The 21,931-nt window shown below is 45.7% G+C and overlaps 1 protein-coding gene across 2 annotated transcripts; it reads left to right on the top strand.

The window, feature by feature from the left end:
• The first annotated feature begins 463 nt into the window (after positions 1-463).
• On the top strand, positions 464-21,927 carry LOC121672754 (cystine/glutamate transporter-like). Of its 2 annotated transcripts, none has more exons than XM_042045552.1 (13): positions 464-717; positions 1,422-3,722; positions 5,755-5,881; positions 6,636-6,751; positions 7,421-7,546; positions 11,127-11,226; positions 11,315-11,359; positions 11,558-11,681; positions 11,994-12,097; positions 13,947-14,043; positions 14,852-15,001; positions 17,303-17,477; positions 18,097-18,371. In XM_042045552.1, exons 2-13 carry the CDS (start codon positions 3,530-3,532, stop codon positions 18,150-18,152), a joined length of 1,413 nt encoding a protein of 470 aa, XP_041901486.1. In that variant the 5' UTR covers positions 464-717; positions 1,422-3,529; the 3' UTR covers positions 18,153-18,371. The 2 variants fall into 2 exon arrangements, with proteins under 2 accessions (XP_041901486.1, XP_041901485.1); XM_042045551.1 differs by having other exon boundaries at positions 479-717; positions 18,299-21,927.
• The last annotated feature ends 4 nt before the right edge of the window (positions 21,928-21,931 follow it).

Here is a 21,931-nt window from a genome sequence, read left to right on the forward strand (position 1 = left end):
TTTCTCGTGTTCATTTTGGTCTATAAACAAACATCTCTCAGGTCTCCTAAATAGATATTCTGATTGAGTTCCCAGAACAGACCACCATCAGCCTCATTAAAGCTTATTTATGTTACTTTCATGCATGAATAAAAAAGCTCCCATTCACTGCTGATTTTATTTAGTTAGATTCTGTGCCTTGTGGTAGTCATTGAATTGGAATGGCATTTTTGGCATCAAAAAAGAAAAAATAGTGAGACTGCAAGGAATAGCTTGATGCCTGCATTCTTGCAGTACGAAAACGAAGGGGTTAACCTGTTCTTGGCTGTATGATATTGATTGAGGACACAAAGAAAACACAGCTGTAAATATTTATGAATATTCCCTAGTAGCTGGGGTGTTTTTTGGGGGGGTAGGTCGTTGAAGTGGGACTCTGGAGGTACAGTCTGTTTTCCCAGGGATGCCACCCACTTCCTGCGGGGTAGGAGGAGGAAAGTCACTCGTTGTTCTAGGTCTCAGCTCCCCAGCTGAGAATGATGCTGTCTCCCTCCTCTCCTTTTCCAGCTTGCTTGTTTATCTCACTAACTTTTCATCAGAGTAACATCCACTCTGCCTCTGTGCTGAGCACAGTGGGTCCTGCTCTTGGCTGGGGCTTCTAGACAACACTACGAATAACAGACATGATTCTCTCTCTGTGCCTGTCTTCTCCCTCTCTGTCCATGCTCCAGTGCTTGTGAGGTAAGATTAACAGCTAAAAAACCCCAAATCAACAATAAAGCCAGTGTAAATGAAGAATGAGGGAGGAAAGATCCAGTATGTGTGATAAGTTGTGAAATAGGTTTGAGTAATGTTTTTCTCCAGCCCTGCTGACTGATGATCTATCTCATGTAAAGGTACTGCATTTTGGGACAAGAAGGATTTCAGCCTATCGTTTAAGTCAAAGGGGCGAACAAAAAGCAGCTTTGCCTGTTTCCTTTGTGCTAAGCACATTGTGAATATTCTTAAGCATTGCCACAAGGATTAACATCCCTGAATTTTAATGTGCCTGGTGCTGGAATGTAGCTGCTGGAAAGCAGAGCAGGCAGGAATGGTCTCTCTGGGCTCTGTAGGCTCTGCTAGGTGACTCTTTGAAGTTCTATTCAATAGCTTTCTATTACTCTTTATGTTTTTTTTCCTTTTCCGCCTTTTTCCCCCCCTCCTTCAACCACTTCTGGAAAAAGTACTGATAGATTTAATGTTTCTAAAATTTACTGGACTGGACTCTTTTATCTCCACGTACTTTTGCATGGCAGTAGTATTAAAATTAGGAAAAAAAAAAAAAAAGCATGGGGACAGAAGTACGGAGTTTGGTGTTTACTTTGGATCATTAACCTGGCCTGTAAATTTGATTTGATCTCTCCTTTTTTTTTTGTTCCTCCCCTGCTCTCTCTGTGTAATTTCAGACTCTGCAAAGAGACTCTGTCTTCTGCTGCTTCGGGATCCCAGCAAGAAATGGGAGTCTGATGGATTGTAAATGTACCTGCTTTGTTTAAAACGCAGCCAAACAGATAAGTGCACTTTCAATTGTCTCCAAACAGTGCTTTAGACATAGCTGTGCACAGCATCTCGGTTCAGTTTGGTGAGGCTCTGTGCTTCACGCCTGCAAATGAATGCTGTGTGGGTCTCATTTCAGCTGAGAAATACCAGACGATATTGGTATTTCACATTAAGGTAATTAATTGGTGTCTGAGGGAACTGCAGCTGAGGGGTTGGGAGGCTCCCAGGGGTCTTTCCCTGCTCTTCCATAGCTGCTGTCTCCCGCAGCCCTGTGAGGTTTTGGGACTCTGAGGAGCAGCTCTGTGGGACCAGACGAGGCTGACGTGACCCATCTGAGCCGTAAAGAGTCCTCCGGGACTCATTAGAGGTTTAATAACTAGACTTGGCTGGTTTGATTGAGAAGATGCTTGTGCAGGCTTGGCACAATCTCAGAGAAACCAGCTCGTGCTGCTGGCAGGAGAAAGGGCTTTCTGCATGTGCTTGTCGTATGTGTGCAGAGAAAGTGATAACCCTGCTTCCTCCTGCCGGCTTCCAGGTGGGAAAAGAGCTGGGGGTGGGGGAGAAAAGACCTTGGTTACACTGAGTTTGCACAGGGCATGTGCAAAGAAGTATTGTGGGTGAGTTGTAACAAGAATGGTCCCCTCAAAGTTAGGGAATCTAACTCTACCATCTCTCTACCAAGAAAGCAATTTCTGGCTGCTTAGGTCTGCTTCTAGAGGTGACCATTGTCTCGTTGTGGACACACCACTGCAATTACTAAATTATTCAAGAAACCCATAAAATAGGGTCTCATGTAAAGCACAGCTTTGCAATAATATACAGCCATGGGGCTGGAGCAAATATTCACCATAATGCAATTTACTGTGTTAGAATAATGAAAAAAGCATTGAAGCTGGGTGTGTGAGCATTGTTGGGGATGTGTGGCAGGAGGCCGGACAAGAGCCAAATTATCTACTCCAGACTTGTCTTGCCTGCTCTGCCAGGGATAATTACCCGTGTAAAACATCTACCTGGCTATTAGGAAAACTAGAGACCTGTTTGCTGCAGCAAATTAGGCTGCAGTAACTGACCTGAATTCGTGTTACCTTCCTAAACAAAAGGTGAGTTTCTTGGTGAAGTTGCCAATTTAGGAGTGATAGAGATGGGAGAGAAAAGGAGGGGAAGGGAGAGGCTGCTGCACTTTGCGAGAACTGAATCTGGATCAACTCATGATCCCTGAAGTGTCTGAAGTTCCTTCTTTTCTAGGAAAAACTTCACTGCTGCTATTACCAAGAATTTTTTAATATTAATAGAAGAAATGACATGTCTGTTAGTAATGACTAAGTTCTGTCTTACAATTGTAAACAGTATTTATTCCTGCCTCTTCAATACTTGAAAGCAAAAAGGCTTGTCACTGTATTAAGAAACACTGATAAAATGGAGCTCTAGGGAGACAATCAGGGCTAGTTCATTCAGCAAGGATGGATAGGAAGTTCAAAAAGCTTAAATCATCTCTGTGCACCAACTAATGCAGCTTAATGTTTTTCTAACCTCAGAGGTTCTCAAGGTCTTGATTGTTAGGTTGGCAACTTTAAATCTGTTTTTTGCCAGTGAGCTGAAATCAATGTACCCCCGTATTAGGTCGCATTAAATTAACCCTAAGCTGGCCAGTTCCAGTCTGGGCACTCTGATATTGATCAAAGTCAAATCTGGAAATCATCCTGAAGTGTGGCTGGCATGCAACATGTGGTGCCTGGAAGAAGAAGCAGCAGAAAACACTTGGAGTGTCTCTTGGGAGCTGTACTGATGAGAGAGATGATACCAAGGGCGTTCTATGCACCTGTGGTTTGGCTGGTGCTTCCTGAAGCTGAGGAGAACAGATTCAACAGCTCTTAACAGGTTACTGAAAAAAAAATTTGTCCAGAAAAGAAGATCCTCGAAACCCTAACTCCTTGTCTTACAGGTGAACCTTGAGGAAACTTGGGAGACTGTAGCTCCTGAATGCATGACCGTCCCCTGTGATTAGACAAAAGCCATGGGGAAAGACAAGAAAGAAGAGGCCATCTTCCTGAGGAAAAAGATAACCTTGCTGCGGGCTTTCTCGCTGCTCATTGGCAGCATGGTTGGCAGTGGCATCTTTATTTCCCCCAAAGGAGTACTGAAAAACTCTGGCAGCGTGGGCTTCTCCCTGGTCGTCTGGTTCTCCTGTGGGCTCCTCTCCATGTTTGGTGAGTGGTGGGCTTTGGCAGCCTTTGCTTAAGCACCTGGGAAGTGAGGGGAGCCTGCACATTTTTATGTTTAGAAAGTTGGGAGATGAATAAACCCAAAATTCCTGGTTCCTACTGCAACAAAGGTTTAAGAAGTCAGGGAGTGACAGTGACTGTGAACGGAGGCAGCATGGTCTCCGCCAGGAAAGCTGGGAGAGAATGTGGGGATTCCTTCTGTAAGGTGGAAAGGAGATGTAGGCACCTAAAAGGGAATCTGAGGGCTGTGCTGTGCTTTTCACAGACACTGTGAAGGGGGCAGGAAGGGACAGTCCCAATATGCCATATGGGATCCCCTTTCTGTCGGGGAGAATAGCGAAGCACTGAACTGGAATGCCTGCGGAGCTGCAGGGTATGCACCAGCCTGGGGTGGGTGTCTGGGTGTCTGTCAGAAATGGTGTGGGTATGTCTGATGCTGCCTGGGAGCAGGAGATGGAGCAGATCAGCCCCACTTTCTGTGTGTTACTGTTGGATTGATTTCTGTCATTTAATACCAGTCTTTTCTCACGAAGGTTGTCTTTTGGATGGCAGTTTCATTCTGTTTCTTTTGAAATAACATAGCTCTTAAAAGTTACAGTGGATAAAACACATGACTTTTAGTTTCTTTCATTAACTGTATAACATCACCACCCCAGAAACTCTCTAAAGGTGCTATTAGGACAACTGCAAGTTCTTCCAGCCCAGAAGAGAAATCTGATGCTTATTACAGTGTGTGACTTTAACATTCTTCTTCTGTTGTAACTTACTTAAGAAAAAAACAACAAGGAGAAATACTACATGTGAAAAAAACCACTCTGACACTGTGACATGTACATGCAAGTTTAGAAATTGAGACATTCAATTGTTAATAGGGCAACAAGTTGTTCTTTCTCTTAGTATATGTGTACCAATATTTCACATTGCAACCTCTGTGAGGTCGTTTGGTGAATTATACACTTCTGCTTAAAGGAAAGCTTACAATATAACGGGAGCATGGTGTTTCTTTTAACCAAGAAGAGCAGTAAATGATAGTGTGTGTGCTAATCACATAGCCAAGCTCTGCACTTGCAAAGGTTTCTCCCTCTGCAGCATCCTTTGATACACTCTGCTGGAAGGGCCTTGGGAGCCTCTTTATCAAGTTATTGCATTTTGTAGCTGGATTTGTTGGTTTGTTCTTCCCTTTTATCAGCTTGACGACCTCCCCATATGATTTCTCTGACACTTCTTTGCAGTATTTTAAAAGGCCTGCTTTCTTTTATGCTTTTTTTTTCTTTCAACTGGAGCATATATACAAGTCCATTGCATGAGTTCAGCAACACACTTACATGCATGCTTGAGGCATGCATGTCTCAAGGGACCCACTGGAGTAAATGAAATGGGCTGTCTGCCTATATTTGATGCTTTGAACAGGAATTCTGCACAAATTTTCCAGCAGGGAGGCAGGAAACATTGAGGTTGTCACCATCCTGCACGACCTGAATGTGGCATGATTGCTATGGGGCTTGGAGGCATGGCCATGTCACAACTGGATTCAAAGGAGGGAAGGGATTTATGTGAAGATGCAAGATAAGAACACGAGAATGTGGCCTGGGATTAAAAACATGATTGGGATGACCAGTTCAGCCATGGCTTGTGGCTGAGCTGCTGTAGCTGCTTTGTAAGCACCCTTTCACCAGTCTAACTGTGAGGAGAAGCAAGAATCCAGGGTATTTTTCAAAGGAAACTTCTTGCTGCTCTGTGCAGCATTTCTATGACACACCCTTCTGCGGAGCTTCCATGGAAATGTTGTAACATTAACCACAAAATAGACAATTTCTTTCCACCTGACAGGTAAGCCAATTACTTCAAAACACGGCAGTACACAAAAATAGGGAAAAGTAGTTCTGTTAAATCTCTTTCTCTTCCTCTCATTCGCTCCTTATCTTACATGGATTTGTTCAATCTCTGAAAAATCACACAGAAAAGAGAAAATCCATGGGATTATTTGCTCGGTACATTTCTACCTGAACTTTTCCAGGTGCCTTGTGCTATGCAGAGCTTGGAACAAGAATCACCAAGTCTGGAGGACATTATATCTACATTTTGGAGACACTAGGGCCTCTGCCAAGCTTCTTATTCCTGTGGGCAGAGTTTTTTGCTATCAGGTAAGAGATTTGGTTTGCTTGTCTCTTCCTGGATGCAGTGATAATTTAAAATACCTAAAGTTATGGTGCCAGGTAACAGTCCAGGCAGTTCATAAAGGAAAGAGTAGAAACAAGTTGAATGATTTTAAAAGATTTTTCAGTGATAAAAGGAAGAAGATGCAAAGTAGAAATCGTTACAAATGTTAAATGTGTTCTGTACTTGAAGAATAGCTCTCTTCTGCCCTGGCAGATGGTATCCCCCAAGAGCTGTGGTGTATTTCAGAGACTGACAATAGATGCCAGATTTATTTCAGGTCTTCTGTTTTCAGTGTGAAACTTCTTTGATTTTTCCAGATTCGGAAAGTGGAGACAACTTTCTGACTTAGTCCCAAGTTAAATAATTTATAAAATTGTGAGCTACTTCTTTTTTTAACATTAAAAAGGAAGTCCTCACCTCTCAATAACCTGTATCCTTCATGTAAGCTGAGATGAAGCAGGACATATGAACCACGCTGCTTTGCTCAGTATGATTAATCTCAACTTTTCCTTTCAAGTTGGAAATTAATCATTTTGCAGCATGTGGTTTTTAACCCATTTCCTGAGAAAAACCTATGAGAAAAACTCAATGGGAATTCACCATCTGCGTGGGTAAGAGGATTAAGCCAGGTGGGGAAACTTGCTCCCCTTCCCAAGTTTAGTGCAGTTTTGACTCATGCCATTTTTCAGCCATCCTCAGAGCAGTTTGTGCTTGGTTCCCCCCACACTCCCCATCCAGGCCTGCCAACAGTGCTGTGGTTTCCTTGGCATTTGGACGCTACATGCTGGAGCCATTTTTTGCCCCCTGTGCTGCCCCTGTGCCTGCAGTGAAGCTCGTGTCTCTCCTGGGCTACTGTAAGTACTAACACTTATGGGATTGTCCATCCTGGCCTCTCTGCCCTGGACTAGGAGCACTTATGGGCTTTCCTGGCACAACCGTGAGATAGGAGTCCTGTCTTACCTCCTTGGCCACCCAAAATATTCCGATTCAAGGTGATGGTGTTGGGCCACTGTATTTTCCAGGAAGGGGAATGGGCCTCCCTCTTGACCAGCTGGAGCCCTAGGTAGGGGGGTTTTGCCAAGTGTGGGAGCAGAAACTCTCCATGTGTAATTGTGCAAAAGCTACATGGGTTGTGGGCGTAAGGCTCAAGGTTTTGGACTCCTCCCCTGATGCATCCAGCCCATGAAGCTGTCCTGCCTGCTCCAGACTGGTGTGGACTGGCACAGGGAATCTGCAAAGTGGGCTGCTGAGATGTTCCACACTCTTCCCCCAGGCAGGTGTGGATCACCCAGCAGGAACCCGGTTCCTGCTGCCTTTTAGGAACATAACTCAGCTCCCTCTTTAAACACTGTATGCTGGACCACACCTGTAATGTTTTCTGACATCTCTCACCCCAGGCATCCTCTCTAAGGCATAAAGATGCGGCCTTCCCCCAGCATCCCCAGGGCAGGGAGAGCTGCTGTATTTTTTCCTGTGTGTGTCGAGCACAGGCTGCAGCTGTAGCAGTGTGGTCTTCTCTCCAGACACGGTCCTCACCCTCAATTCCTGGAGTGTCACCTGGAGCGCACGGCTGCAGACGGCTCTCTCTGTTGTCAAACTCCTGGCTCTTGCACTCATCATCGTGCCAGGGATGATGCTGCTGGCCCAGGGTAGGTGTTGCTGCATGGCTGAAGGAAGGTGCTCGCTGGTCCCCTCGTCATGGCTTTTATCGGTCCCAAGTGACAAGTGCAGTGCTCACTTAGCTGCCAGGAGCTTTCTCTGTCCATGTGCTGGATGTTGTAGCGGGTTGGGTTTGTAACTGGGCGGAAACACTGATTTAGTGTAGTCGTTTGGTCCAAAATACTCATTACTGTTTACCTTCTGTGAGATAAGAATTAGGAGAAACGCAAAGCAGGCACCAACTTTGAAAGAATATAAAGAAGTTTATTAACAGACTTAAAAGAAGAAAAGAAAAATCATACCACACTTTCAGAACTCTTCTCCTCTCCCCACCTTCTTCCCTTCTCCCACTGACAACGTAAAAAGACAACCCTTAAGATGTTCAGTCTGTTTACCACTTCCACAATAACCTTGTTCAGTCCATTTAGGAAGAGGAGTCTCTCTGCTCGCATGTGAGTCCCTTCCCCCAGCTTGCAGCTTTTCCCACAACTGCTCTCGAGGGTCCACTCTTGAAGGTTTTTGGGGTACAATTTTAAGGTTGAGCCGTTCAGAAACAAAAGTTCTCTTCATCCATCTCTGGGAGCATTTCATCTCTAAGAACAGAGGCCCTCCTCCTTCCCTGGGAGCAAAGGGTCATCCTCATCGTCATCTTTAGGACTATCTCTGGGATCATCTCTAGGAACTGAGGTTTTCTCCTTTCCCATTTGGAGCAGAAGTCCTCATTGATTCCATCTCTCCCTGTCCAAACTTCTCATGAAATTACAGCTGCGTCAGCATCTGCCTATCTCGGCACGGGTGCTTTTGTTAACAAGCACGAGTTGAACACTCCACCCTCTATATCTTCTTGAAATTACAACGGGTACTCAGATATATCATAGCTTTACAACAGAATTTCAGCTTTAAGCATCTCCTCTTTCTCTTCTCTCAGGTTTTTAGCTCTTCACAGCACTAAAAGGGTTAATCTCACCTAGGCCTTGTGGCTGGAACGTGGCTTATCGAAGTGGAGGGGGGGGGAGCCCAGCTGCTCCGGCTGCCCACAGCCCTGCTGTGGGGGGGGTTCCACGGCTGGAACAGGCCCATCAGCTCCAGGATGGCAGTGGCCCAGCCTGGCCCAAGCAGGGCCTGGCCGGGCCCGCTGACCCCGCATGGGGCCCGCAGCCACCTGTCCCAGCACTGGAAACAAGAGAGAGCCTCTGCCTCAGGGTTTCTATTCTTAAGTGTGTATCACAGAGGCGGTCACAACTTTAAGTGGCTCAAACAATTGTCCATATTCAAACTGGCCAGCTGATAGGTTCTGTCAGGTCGTAGAGGAAGCTGTAAGAAGAATATCACTTCTGAGACTTAGCTTGCTAACCTATGACAATGTGAATTAGCTGGGAGCTGAGACCGGTGTAGCTGGCACAAGCTGCATCATTGCACTGCGCTGCTGCACCTGGCTGGGTGGTGCTTTCCAAAATTTAGTGGGTCTTAGTGCCAGAGGATGTGTGATCCTACCCGGGGTCATACAGGCGCCTTCCTCTGCAGATGGTCTTTCTTTGGAGTCAGGCTTGCCTGTTTCCAGTGTGGCTCAAAATCTTTCCAAAGCAGCACGTATTTGATAGACGTTTAGGATGTGACAGCATCCCCTGAGCCAGTCACACTGTGCAATGAGTTACCAGCCCTCAGTGGAGCCCTGGTAATGACATCTCTAACCTTTCTGTGGCTTAAGCTAATGTTTTTTACCTCCAGATTGAGATGGGTGGTAATTTAGTGAATTTACAATGATCTTGGTACAGGATTTCATGCCCACATGCAGAGTGGGAGAGGAAAACCCTACCAGTAGTATCTTGTGTGAACAATACGAGAGTATTGGCTTTAATCCAAGCCTCGGTTTATAGAAGAGCCCAAGGCATTCCCACTCAAGGGATGAAGCCTGCTCCCTCTTCATGCTATTACCTTCTTCTGCAGAGAAAACACCACAGGCAGTGGGCTCCATGTTCATGTTTCTTTCTGATGTCTGGAGCTGGCTCCTTTGAACATGCAAAGATCCCCTTGGGCTGGCAGTGCCTCTGAACTAAATGACTGCCCTGCAGCTAGGAATCCTGAGCCATTATTGTTAGGAATGCCTTCAAATGACAATCTGGAGCCCTGGCACCTGTCCCCTGGTGGGGAGGATAAGTGCAGGTGACATCTGGAGGGAGAATTCACCAAGAGACTCCAGTATGACAGGCTGTATTTAATGTGACTCATGGGGGACTGTAAATTGCTCATTAATGCGTTGCAGGCAATAAATCCTTTTCATGCACCATCACTTACCAGCCATCATTTCAGAACATAAAAAAAGTACCCCAACAGGCCCACTCCTATATTTTAGGTTAGTTTTCTTCAAACCTATTTTCAATTTGAATTTTTTTTTGTGCTTAAAAATCAGTTTTGTGCTTTTGAATAATTTTGCCTAATTCCTCTGCCTTATGCTGCTTTTTTTGGTTGCACTTTTGTCCTTTCCTCTGCCATTACCTTCTCTTTGGCTCAGGCTTATTTTAGAGACTTGCTGGGCCAGCGTTTCAAACCCAAGTGCCCAAATCTCGTCACTGAACTTCTTGCAGAAGCACCTCCATAGAAGTGGCCTGACTTTGTATGCTCCATGCCATGTCACACCTTGCCTGGTGAAGCCCAACTGGGCAAGCTTCACACCTCTTACTCTTAAAAAGACTTTATTATAAAAAATTGAACATCGACGTGGAACTGAACCTTGGGTTACCTGGATTTGAAAATGTTGGGAATGCAGCTCTTTTTGACTGTGTTTGAATGGGAGGCCATTCAGCATTTGTCTCTTCCCCAAGTGTTTTTTTTTTTTATTTAGAGAAAACCCTGACTCTGATTTTTTTTTTTGGTATGTTTTGGTTTATTATTTCAAGTAGAGAACTGGAAGGAAAATTAGGGGACTTGGTAAATATCTGAGACACCTCTACTTTGAAAATTTTATTTGCTTTGCACTCACCTGTGGGTGAGTGGTGGTGGGTCAGACTGGCAGTTCCCTGCTCCTGTCCCCTCCTCCAGCCTGGTTCCCATGCTCTGGCCGGCACAGGGCTGGGGTCAGTGCTCCAGCAGCAGGAAACAGGAGGGAGCATAGTGAGAACTGAGTTAGCCGCCTCACTGGCTGCACCACATCAAAGGGGGAGTGCGTGTCCAGCTGCTGAGGGGGCTGGGGACGAAACATGGGGGTCAATCCAACAAATTAATTTTGGGCCTGAGGAAAGGAGAGGACAACGTCAATCTTCTCATCTCCACGATCTCCTGTTCCCATAGCAAGGTCTGTTGGAAACAACTAGCTACTGTTGTTGCCCTTCCTGAAATGCCTTCCGTAGCCGGACAAGGTATAGTTGTTTTTTTTTATGTCGCTGTAGGAAAGTAAACATATCAGCAACAGCACTGAAATTAAAGCAATGAAATGAATTTGAATACCTGGCTCCAAGAAAATCACACTCTTCCCAGGTCTGGGCAAGCGATACAAGGGATGTTATCCTACAGGGAAGAAAGCCTGTCTCTGACATTTTCCTACTCTGTGTCCATTGTTTATCTCCTCTGCAGGCCACACCGAACACTTCCAGGATGCTTTTGACCGACAGTCTCTGGTTCTGGATAAGCTCCCCCTGGCTTTCTATGCAGGCATGTTCGCATACTCAGGCTGGTAGGTGCGATAGGAGGGCACGTCACAGCAGCAGACAGGTGCCCTCAGCATGACTCAGACTCTCACCCCATCTCTTCCCATCGTGCAGGTTTCAGACCAGCTTTGTGCGTGAAGAGTTGGTCAAACCTGAACGGTAAGGCTGGGAGGAAGCTGCCCTGGGTTACCAGCCTCGGGGGTAGCACAGCTTTCCCAAGTGCAGTACGGGAGGAATATGTTTGTGGGTTCACCTGACTGCAATCAATCGTACTACCAGATAAAATCTGCAGTAATAGTGTGCATAACAAGGGATAGCAGCTTGTTCTTTGCGTATGTGTTTTCTCCTTTCTTGTAGAAATATCCCCCTGGCTGTCATCGTGTCTGTGATCACGGTAATTGTGGGGTACATGCTCACCAATGTCTCGTATTACACAGTCCTGGGAACACAAGATGTTCTGGCTTCTCCTGCTGTGGCTGTGGTGAGCTGTCATTGCTATTGTTATCTCCTCAGTGTGGCCAGCTTATGCTGTGGTCATGGCAAGTCTTTCAGAGATGATTTTCCTATAAAATGCTTTATTGCTTTGTAATTTTTCTTGATTACTGGGCAACAGTAACTTCATCTAGTTGTGCCTAAAAGATAATGAAAAATAACCTGCAGATGACAGTAGAAAAGGTGAGATTTATGACTTATATATCACTCCTTCAATGGAAGAAGTTTTCGGGTTTTTTTGACTCTGATGTCACCTAGAGATCACCACATGTTCCTCAAGTCATGTTTTTTCTTCCTCCAGAGCTTTGTGCAGCGAGCCTTCAAAAGCCTGATCTCCGTGGTCCCTGTCCTTGTCGCACTGTCCTGCTTTGGAACCATGAATGGAGGAATCTTCACATTTTCAAGGTCACATCCCTAAGGATCTATTATGCTTTTGGCTTACTGAATCAGAGGGAAGCACTGGCAACCTGTGCAACTACCCATCCACATGGTGGCATTTTAGCCACTCTTGTGGGAAAAATAAGGCTTTTGACTCCCAAGTTGTCAGCTACGGGATGGTCCCTTTTGGCTAAGTGTCTACTCTTTCTATTTCTGGCCAGGTCCAGACTTTGGTATCTAGGTCTGGTCACAAAGAAAGATTTTTATCTTCTCCCCTACCCTTCAGTTTAAATCCCCAGTTTAAATTGAAATGTCAATGTTTTTGGTGAACTAAAGGCTTTGTTGATGTTGGCAGCTGCTCAGTGAGACCGAGTCTTCTTTCACTGGGTTCACTCAGCTGTGCTGCTGCAGGGCATGGGGTCCCTCTGTTGTGAGGCTCTCTAGGCAAACTCTCCCTTGAGGACTTTCCTTTGAAGTCCGTGAAATATCATTGGGGTGGGCTACCCCTAAAGTAATAGTCAAGGTTCAAGAAGTCTTGTTATAGCAATAAGAAAAGCTTTGTTCCATGGAAAAATTAACTTGCCAGCTTCAATGTCTGACACAGTCCCTGTCCTTATGGGAGCCTTGAAATTGGAGAGGAGGGCAGACCTTATGAAGAAGGATGTTGTGCTGGTCCTGTGGAGCTGAGCAAACTCTGTGGTGGGTTCTGCTTCACAGCTTTGATTGCAAAAGGAAAAATCAGTTGATCTGAAAGGAATGTTTCATAGCATGAAAGCTAATGAATTATCTGATCCACTACCCTGAAGTCCTGTATTAAATACAGGTGTGGATGATCCTTCCCATTAGCTGCTCTAGATAGTGGTTTTCTTTGAGGATGAGAAGTCTCTGCACAGCGCAGAGGTTCTTTGCATCCCTTATCGACCTTCTCTTCCCCATCCTGGCATCATTAACATAATCACTGCAGAAAGCCCATATAAACACTGATGGGGCCTCCCTGGCTGCCTGCCAGCCACACCCCTGCAAAGCCACAGAGACAGCAATAAAACTGGTTGTACACTTGTGTCCCAGCTGCTTTGGGCCCTGCTCCAGCCCAGCTGATGCTCTGGCATGGTTTGTTTGTGGATATTAAATTTATAAAATTGGATGTGATTGTCTTCTCCTTAATTGCTCTTTCATGAGTCAAAGAAGGATGGAAGCAAGGAACTCTGCTCTCATTTTGTAGCTGTTCTTGTGTGTAGCTAGCCTCTTGGCAGTATGACAAACTGTATTTTCCAGCAGCTGACCAGAGGATTGGAAATCATCTGCCATTTGAGGAGATTGCACTTTGTATTTTCTATATATGTACACACAAGAATATAGGCTTCAAAACTCACAATCCCCTTCCATAAACTCACCAGCTTCTCTTATTAAGGACTGAAGTTTGTAATCCCTCCATTTCCTTTTCACTGGAAAGATTAATTACTTTTCTGATGGCAAGAGACCTTCTTACTCCTGTTTCCAGCCTGAGATCATTCATGGTCACTTTGGACGTGCCCAAAGGTCTCTGCTAACAAGGCACCCAAGGAGACACTGCCAGTGGTTCTGATGGTGGGCTCTGCACTGCATTGAACTGGTCCTGGGAGAGCTATGGGAACCCAGCCTCGGGGTTTTCTTCCAAATGCCCCCAAAGTGGAAGCTGTCCCTGCCCATGGCAGGGGGGATGGGTTCCAACCCAAGACATTTGATGATTCTTTGAAGGTGCAGCTAAAGGCAGAACTGTGGACTTGTGCTGGGAAACGGAGAGGGTGCCCTGATACCTCAAGTCAGTCCAGTGACTGATCTCATTTCTAGTCTGGATGTAGGATGTTAATGCACAGGGCTGCCTGTCTTTTCCTAGGACTCTGTTTGTGGCTTCCAGGGAAGGACAGTGGCCTCCCCTCTTCTCCATGATCCACATTCGACGGCATACACCCCTTCCTGCTGTCATGTTAATGGTAAGGAGATCTGGCTGTGTGACATGTTCTGTTCATTTGCAGTCTTGTCTCTCTTGCAAAGACTGGTTAAACTGAGGAGTTTTAAAGGGTGTTGAGACATTAAATTACCCCCTAGAAAATAAAGAAGGCAGGATACAGGAAATGGCTGGAAAGTACTAAGTCCCCTTGAGCCAGCAGTGATACCCAACTGTACAGCCTTGAAGTCCCTGCCTTATAACCTTAGACAGCTTTTTTAAAAGTACTGTCCCTACCATCTGCCACAGGTGTTGCTTGATATTGCCTTATGAAAACACCTCTGCCTGGTTTTTGCTATTTGGAAATTGAAAATTCCCAGGTGTGGTGGAAATGCAAGGAATGAGCATTTGTAGAGATAATCTGGTCTGATACTTTGGTTTGTTCAGGGGGGTTTTTTATGGCAGTGGTCCAGCTCCATCCTAACTGTGCTGCAGTGCCTGTTGCAGCTTGGCTGACCTACTAAAAACTTAGCAGATGTCGTTATAGATAGCCTGTGTACAAGCAGTGCAGGCTTTTGGATCATGCATGTTTTAATTGCCCTGTCTTGAACATGAAGCATCAAAGATGGTACTGATCTTGAAATGATCACTCCTTTCTGTAGCACTACAGAATAGCGCCTTTAGGTCTTTTGCCTTCAGTCTGTGACATTGTTTTGTAAAGTTCTCTGACCTCCAAAATGTTGGGGCTGTGAAGTAGTTGCAGGGGAGTTGGAGGAGGTGATCCGTATTACCCTTCCTAATCAGAGTACCATAGCAAGGCTTTAATGACTGTATTTCATGTTCACAATGCTCAGTTCCCTTTGGTCACTGCCATGGTGTGCATTGGAGACATCTACCATCTACTGAACTTCTTCAGCTTTTCCCGATGGCTCTTCATAGGATTAGCCACCCTCGGGCTCATCGTCCATCGCCACCGTCACCCAGAGCTGCACAGCCCCTTCAAGGTAAATGCACAGCACACACCTGGCAGCCAAGAATGTGCAGGCCTGTCATTCCTCTCTTTGATTTGCTAATTTACAGCATTACATGGCCATGGTAGCCCTTTAGGCTCCAAGGGGTCTCAATCCCTGATGCTTAGTAATGCATATGGGGAGCTCCTGAAATTGGTTGATGTGCCCAAACAGTCAGATGTGGTAAAACCTATAAAGCCAGTTCTACATGGAGTCACCAGACTGCTTGCTACAGGGGACAAAGCTTCAGGCTTGGAGCTGGCAGATGTACAGAAAGCAGTGCTCTCACTCATCTCTTGTGGGCTACAAGGAGGGACTCTTACCTGGATGTTATTTCAGTGGTAGTTAAGTCTCAGCTCTAGCTGTGAGAAGCAGGAGTGTATCAGGCTTGGGGAAAAAGGAGCATGGGCAGAGGGGTCAAGGGAGAAAATCTGACTTGGGAGGAATCATCTGCTGGTATAGAAATACTGTCTATTGTAAAGCAGTGGGCCCCTTTTGTGGCCTTTCTCATGCTGCTGGGTGCTGGGATCTTCCTCATGTCAGCAGGGGATGCTGGAGCTGGTTGCTGGAGCAGCTTTCCTGCACTCAGGCACATTTCCCACTGCTGGATAATGTGCAGAAGGTATCAGGCTGGGGCAGTGCTTGAGGCGGGCGCAGTTTTTTCCTGACTCTGGTCGCCCCTGCATGGTGCCTCCAGCCAGAAGCTCCCGGGGAAGAGAGAGGACCTCCAGAGCTGCTGGCACCAGGCAGTGAGGAGCTCAGGGGTCAGAAACACTTCCTGCAGCCCGCAGGGCTCCTCCATGAGCTGTGCGTGTCCTCCTGCAAAGTTTGGGGTAATTTTTCTTCTCAGTCTTTGCATTTAGCAGAGGCCTTGAGGTTTCCCAGTTTGTTGGTTGGCTGTATTCGTGTACTCCTCCAGGACCAAACTGAATACATTTTTGCTTTTTCTTTCAAACCAAGCTTCTCAGGGGAGGTTTATTAGTGGGTGGCACTGCTGCTGCTTTCAGATGCTGAGATTTTGCCCGGTTGTTTTGTTTTTTTAACAGAGATTCAGACTTCTAGCGGGTCCTAAATGCTGATTGAGCGAGGGAGGGAAATACTGGCCTTTTGGTCAGTTGGGCTGATTTCCCTCCGCCTTTTCCCCAGTTTTTATCAGTTCTGTGCAAGAGGGAAGGGCTGCGGGCAGGTGGCGCGGGCACGTGCTGCGCTCTAGCGGCCGCACACGGGCCGTCCCCTGCCGCTGCCCGGTGGAGAACGGAGCGTGACATGCGTGTGACTCTGCTGGTGCTTAAACTCTCTACGGCATTTTGGGTTAAAAACGGTGAGAAAACAGCGGAAGGAGGAGGGAGCAGTCTGCTCGCACACCTCTCAAGCAGATGTGCAGTGTGACTGTGTGCATGTAGGAATGGCTGGCAGGGGATGCTCCGGCTGGAAAGACAACAAGAGTACCTAAGTTTGGTGGCTGGATGCCTGCCACACCTAGAGCAACTGATCTCTTCCAACTCGGCATGTTGAGCATCCAAAATACAATCTTTATTACTGGTAAAGATTGTCACCCTAGATGAGAGCAGCTCCTTCATTCCACCAGCCATGGCGAGAAGTTACTTGGCTGAGTTTGGATCCAGAGACAGAGGGATTGTTTCACAGTTTTATTATTTACTGCAGTATTCCTATTTGCTCTCCAAATAACCCAGATGAATTGGCTCACCCAATAGGGTATGCCTGAAGTGCTGAGTGCTGCTTTGATTTTTGCCATGGTGTTGCTGAATCTCATGTTCTTGGTGCAGGTACTACAGAGATAGAGTCTGGTTTGTCTTGGTTTAGTCACTGTAAGTCTCAGGTGAGCTGGAGGAAGGGCAAAACAAGTAGTGAGTTTTATAAGCAAAGAACAGTTTGATTCAAAGTGTCACTACTTTCTTGGCTTCAGATTTTCCCTCAGCAGTTTTTAGGTGGCAAGTAGGGGTGTGTGTGTGTGTGCATGCACAGGAGCAGGACATTCACAGAGCAGTGAGGTGTAGGGTGGCTTCTTCCCCTGCTTGGCTTCCAGTTGCAAACGAAGTTTAAATTTTGGTGCACATGAATATAGGAGGCATGCACCTCACAGGGCACACTGGGCTCTGAAGCTGATGCAGTTGTTTGCAGTCCGATTGTACAGAGACACTCTGCAGGACAGGATATGATTCTTCTCATCTTCTTTAGGTGGAGAAATGAATACAGTGTGTGTTGGCACATACAGAGACTGATTGGCTACAGCCACCAGTTTTCCCTGATAGTCTTCTGTGCTCTTTTCCCCAGGTTCCCCTGTTTGTTCCTGTCTCTTTTACCATCATCTGCCTCTTCACAGTGGCAATGTCTTTCTACTCAGACCCTGTGAGCATTAGCATTGGATGCACCATGGTTTTGAGTGGTTTTCCAGTCTACTACCTCATAATTCACAGGCAGATGTCAGACCGCTGCCGCAACCTGTTTTGTAAGTATGCACTTGACTTCCAGTATTGTGGACCTAAAGAGGCTCAGGGGTGGGGATGCTGGTTTGCTCCCAGGGCTCATCTCTAATGCAAATGGCTCCTCGACCAACAGGCCTCATGAAACCTTAATCATGACCCCTGGCACTCCTCCAATGTCTTTCCCAATGCACAGCCTCCATGGCCAAATTTGTTTTAACAAAGACAAAGCTGAGGTCTACCAACAGGGGGAACAGAGACGGTTGCTTTTGCACCGCATCCCTGGATCCTACTGAACTTCATCATGTCTTTGGGATCGCTAGGTCTGGGTCAAATTTGTCTGACACGGAGCGACAAGACGAAAAGTTAGGATGGAGAGACAGGCAGACACTGTAACCTCACGCACAAGCTTACTAGCTGAAAGGCTGGGGAGAGGACTGGTAGGAGAAGAGTGCTGCCAGAGGCCTGTCCTCTTGGCGAAGAGGCCAGGATAGTTTGGGCACAAATGTGGCCATGGAAATGAAGTACATCTCCACTCCATGCAGTGCCTAGTACAGATTTCCTTTGGATGTAGGCATGGTGGCACAATGCTTTTTCAGAAATGAGAGCCCGGGTTTGAATTTAATTTGTTATTTCTGTTACAAGTCTTGTTTTCCTTTGATCTGGTGTTGGATGGAGGTGCATCAGTAACCACTGAATAGAAGAAAACATACAGCAAGAAAGGAAACAGATACAGTGATCTGCCAACATAAAGTGCTCCAGCCATCAGTGCTGATGTTCTGATTTTCAGCCATATCTCAGGATTTCCTCTGGACTAAGCTTCCTTCCTTTTTTTCCACCCTTTCAGATTATCTTACACACAAACTACAGTTACTGCTGGAAGTTGTCCAACAAGAAATCAAGACTTACTGAGAAAACCATCAGAAACTCACAGAAGACGATAAAAATATATTACTCCATTTTTGACACCTTTGATCCTACCAAAAGCAGGCCATGCTTTTATTCTTTTTAGTCAGTGCAAATGAGGATGACTGAGCCAAAACCATGCTGCAAGTGTTCCTAAGCTTGCCAATTGGGATCTCTTCCTGCCCTTTTTTCAGAAGAGCAAATTAGTTCTCTGAAATGAGCTTGCTTTGCCTGCAGTGTCTTTGAAACCGAGATCCTAATTTTGCAGCCTAGCCCAGTCTTGAGTAAAACTGAGTGTGTGTGTGCGTGTGTGAGTACAGAGACAATATTTTGTTTTCCTAACTTGGCAAATAGAGGAAGGAGGCATGTTGCAGAACTTAGAATCCAATACATGGAAGCCAAATGCAAGTTTCAAACAGAACCACTGTAGTAGCCTCGTCGTGGACAAGGGGAAAGGTTGGGGACAGCAAGTTAGAGATAAGGTAGATTGATTGGAAAGGGGAAGGCAGGGGGATAAAATTTTGTTCACCAGAAAGTGAAGGTTCAGCTAATGAGAAGATATTTGAAGTTCAAGTATTAGCAAAGTAAGATCATAATGTTTTTGCTTTGATTTTTGTATAAGCAGGATGAGTTTTTTTAGCTTGCAAATAATCTTTCAACTTTGAATTTTACTTTCATGGAATGACATTTTAAAATGTACAAATGCATTAAAAAAAAATCAGCTAAATATCAACTAGAATATGACAGAATAGATCCTGGTCCCACCCCTGACTTCCCAGATCTACTCCTCACCAGTGAAGTTGAAAACTCAAAATTTCGCCCAGCTCCAGTGAAATACAATTCCTCCTTTAATTAGACAGGACCACTGATGAGACTTGGGCAGGTTCCTGAATAAGCACATCTTTTAGTGCTGTAAGAAGAAGTGAGTGACTTCACATCCAAGCTTTAACTTGCTGATTGCACATGACTTGCTGATTCAATCCATAAATCTTAATTTGAGATAATGGCATGAGAAAGGTTTCCATTATTGGATTACTTTAGTTTACATTATTAATGAGACAATGTTATGTCCAGATAAAACAGTAATTAGCCGTTTACAATCATGTAATTGTTAATCGGTTCCTAAAAGATGGGAAGTAGCATGCTGAGACTCCTGCTGGAAAGAGGAACAGCAGAACATGGAGCATTTTTTAATCCTTTGTATCAAACATTTATGTACCTAAAATTAAAACAAAATACCATTTACAAACCAAACGTAATCTACTGAAACATGTAAAATTTTGGAACTAAAGTTGGGGTTTTTTCAAAGCAATTGAGAATTATTATTCTTGTAATGACTGCTTCCTGTTCCTGTGCTGAATTAAGCTGGGAGAGCAACAGTGTGGTTGCAGGGCTTGTTTCCCCACTAGCCTCCCACAATTTAATTTACAAGCTGCTGGACACTGTCCAACAGGAAATACAGTCTCGCTGGGAAAATCCTCACTATGGAAACCATCACAATTTACAGGAGAAGGTACTGGCTTTAAATGATAGAATGGATTCAAGAGAGATCTGGAAATGCTTCCAGGTTCCCAGACAAGAGCCAGTCCCTCCTTGTGCCAGGCTTTGCTGAAGCTGAACCCCCTGGAACACCTTCCCACCGTGGCCATTGTCCCCAGGGATGGCGATACCCACAGCACCCCATGGCTGGGATCCAGTGTGGGTGGCTGGGGGACCAATCTGCAGAAGACTTTGCAGAACCAGGTGAGCCCAATCACCCCAACATTTCCTGAGACCACCCACTTAGGTACTGGTTTGGGGGATTTTACACATCTTAAGGTAGAAGCACGAGGTACTGCCAGCCTGGTCCGAGGCTGCAATACCCCTGTGAACACAGTGTGCACTTGTTGTGGCATCATTACTCCCACATCTAACCTTGGAGCAGTCTGAAATTGCAACAGAGCTGCTGTGTTTCACAGAGGCACAGAGAAAGGGTGAAATGTCCCTTCTTTGTCCATTTCCTCTGAAGAGAAAACATGAACGAGAATTGAAATTCCTGGGAGGAGACTTTGTAACACTACCTGCTGGACCATGGTTTCTTTATAAAGGATAAATCATTTGATGTATGCAGGGAAACCACACTTGGGTGTCTCTGCTGACTGTGCAGGAATATGATCTTGCAGGGCTATACATAGGATGACTGCTCCAAGACCTGTCAGATACTGGAAATGCAGACAGATATAGTACCATGGTTGAGAAATCAGAGGTTCAACAGCTCCACAAATGACATTGCAATTAAAAGGGATAATAATAAAAAATACTATGTTCGGAAAGTATCAGTTTACGGTGAGCTCAAGTTTCCAGTTTGTGGAGAGTTGTTTGTTTTTAGAGAGGATGGTGTGCTTCTCCCAGCAAAGATATGTAAACATTTTCTACCAAGCCAGAATGCTCTTCCTAAAGCTGCTATCTCATGCTTACCGAAGCTCCTAGGCCTCAGTAGGCCTCAGTAGGCCTAAGAGCTTCAAGAACAGCCAGAAGCGAGAGAGTTCAACTTCATAAACACATCTGTGGATTTTGTTTTGGTTTTTTTTGTGTGTGTGTGTGTGTGCGTGCAGTAGGGGTTTTGTGGTTTTTTTGGTTGTTGGGTTGGTTGGTTTGTTCGTTTTAATGCTACGTCTATAGGATGCACTCAGAGCGCACCCTTTCCAGAGACTCAGAAATTTGTGTTTCAGCCACTACTAATCTGGTGTGACTGGATCACCAGGAAAGAAAAATGTTCTGGGCAATTCAAGAATGCAAACTGTGAAAAAAAAAAAAAAAAGGTCAAAGAAATGCTTGCATCTGAACAAGTTTGCATAGTCAAGACTACTTGACTTGTTGTTAAGCTTTATGCCTCAGAGCTCTGCTGGGGAACGCTGTCAGCTTCTAAAAGGCTGGAGGTCAGGCTGGAAAGCTCCTAAACCTTGTCTGATTTCTGTGGGGAAGAGCAGAGAGGAGCACCAGACTTCAAGGTACAGGAACATAAACACCTGGGACTGTGCAGAGCTCGGAGGGCTGAGTGAGCCTGTGTCGTGGGGCTCTGTGCTCGGCACACACGTTTGTGTTACTCAGTGTGGCTCTGCTTGCTGCAAACCCCCCACCAGTGCCATCACTAACCCTGGGGAGAGTGGCACCCACTTTCTGCACTGAGATTTGCGGGTCACTTTGCAAGCCAGCGCCAGCTGCTGGCTTTCCAAGAATGACGTCCAGCAGAAGCTGCTCCTTGCAGGAAGGAGAAGGTCCGGAATACCCCAGCCACCGGCAGGCTGGGAGTGTGGGGGTTCAGAATGTCACCATGGAGAATGGCTCTGTCTGGCGGGGGGTCTTGGGAGAGACGGGCAGGCCGTGTTTGGCAGAGGCAAGACAGAGAGCAGGAGGAGAAACAAAGAGTATGATAGTTAAAGGGAAATTGGGAGAGGAGACTGTAATCTGTAGTCGTCGGAGATGTAAAACATGTAACCTTAGAAACTGAAGTTTTGTAGCTGCTGAACTGTTAGTTTGTAACAGCATATAAAGATGTGCCTTGTACAATAAAAGTTGGCTTTGCATGCACCCG

This window comes from Corvus kubaryi, unplaced genomic scaffold (genome assembly GCF_017639235.1).
Source record: "Corvus kubaryi isolate FWS band 111438036 unplaced genomic scaffold, C.kubaryi_AGA036_p1.0 64936, whole genome shotgun sequence".
NCBI classification, from domain to species: Eukaryota; Metazoa; Chordata; class Aves; order Passeriformes; family Corvidae; genus Corvus; species Corvus kubaryi.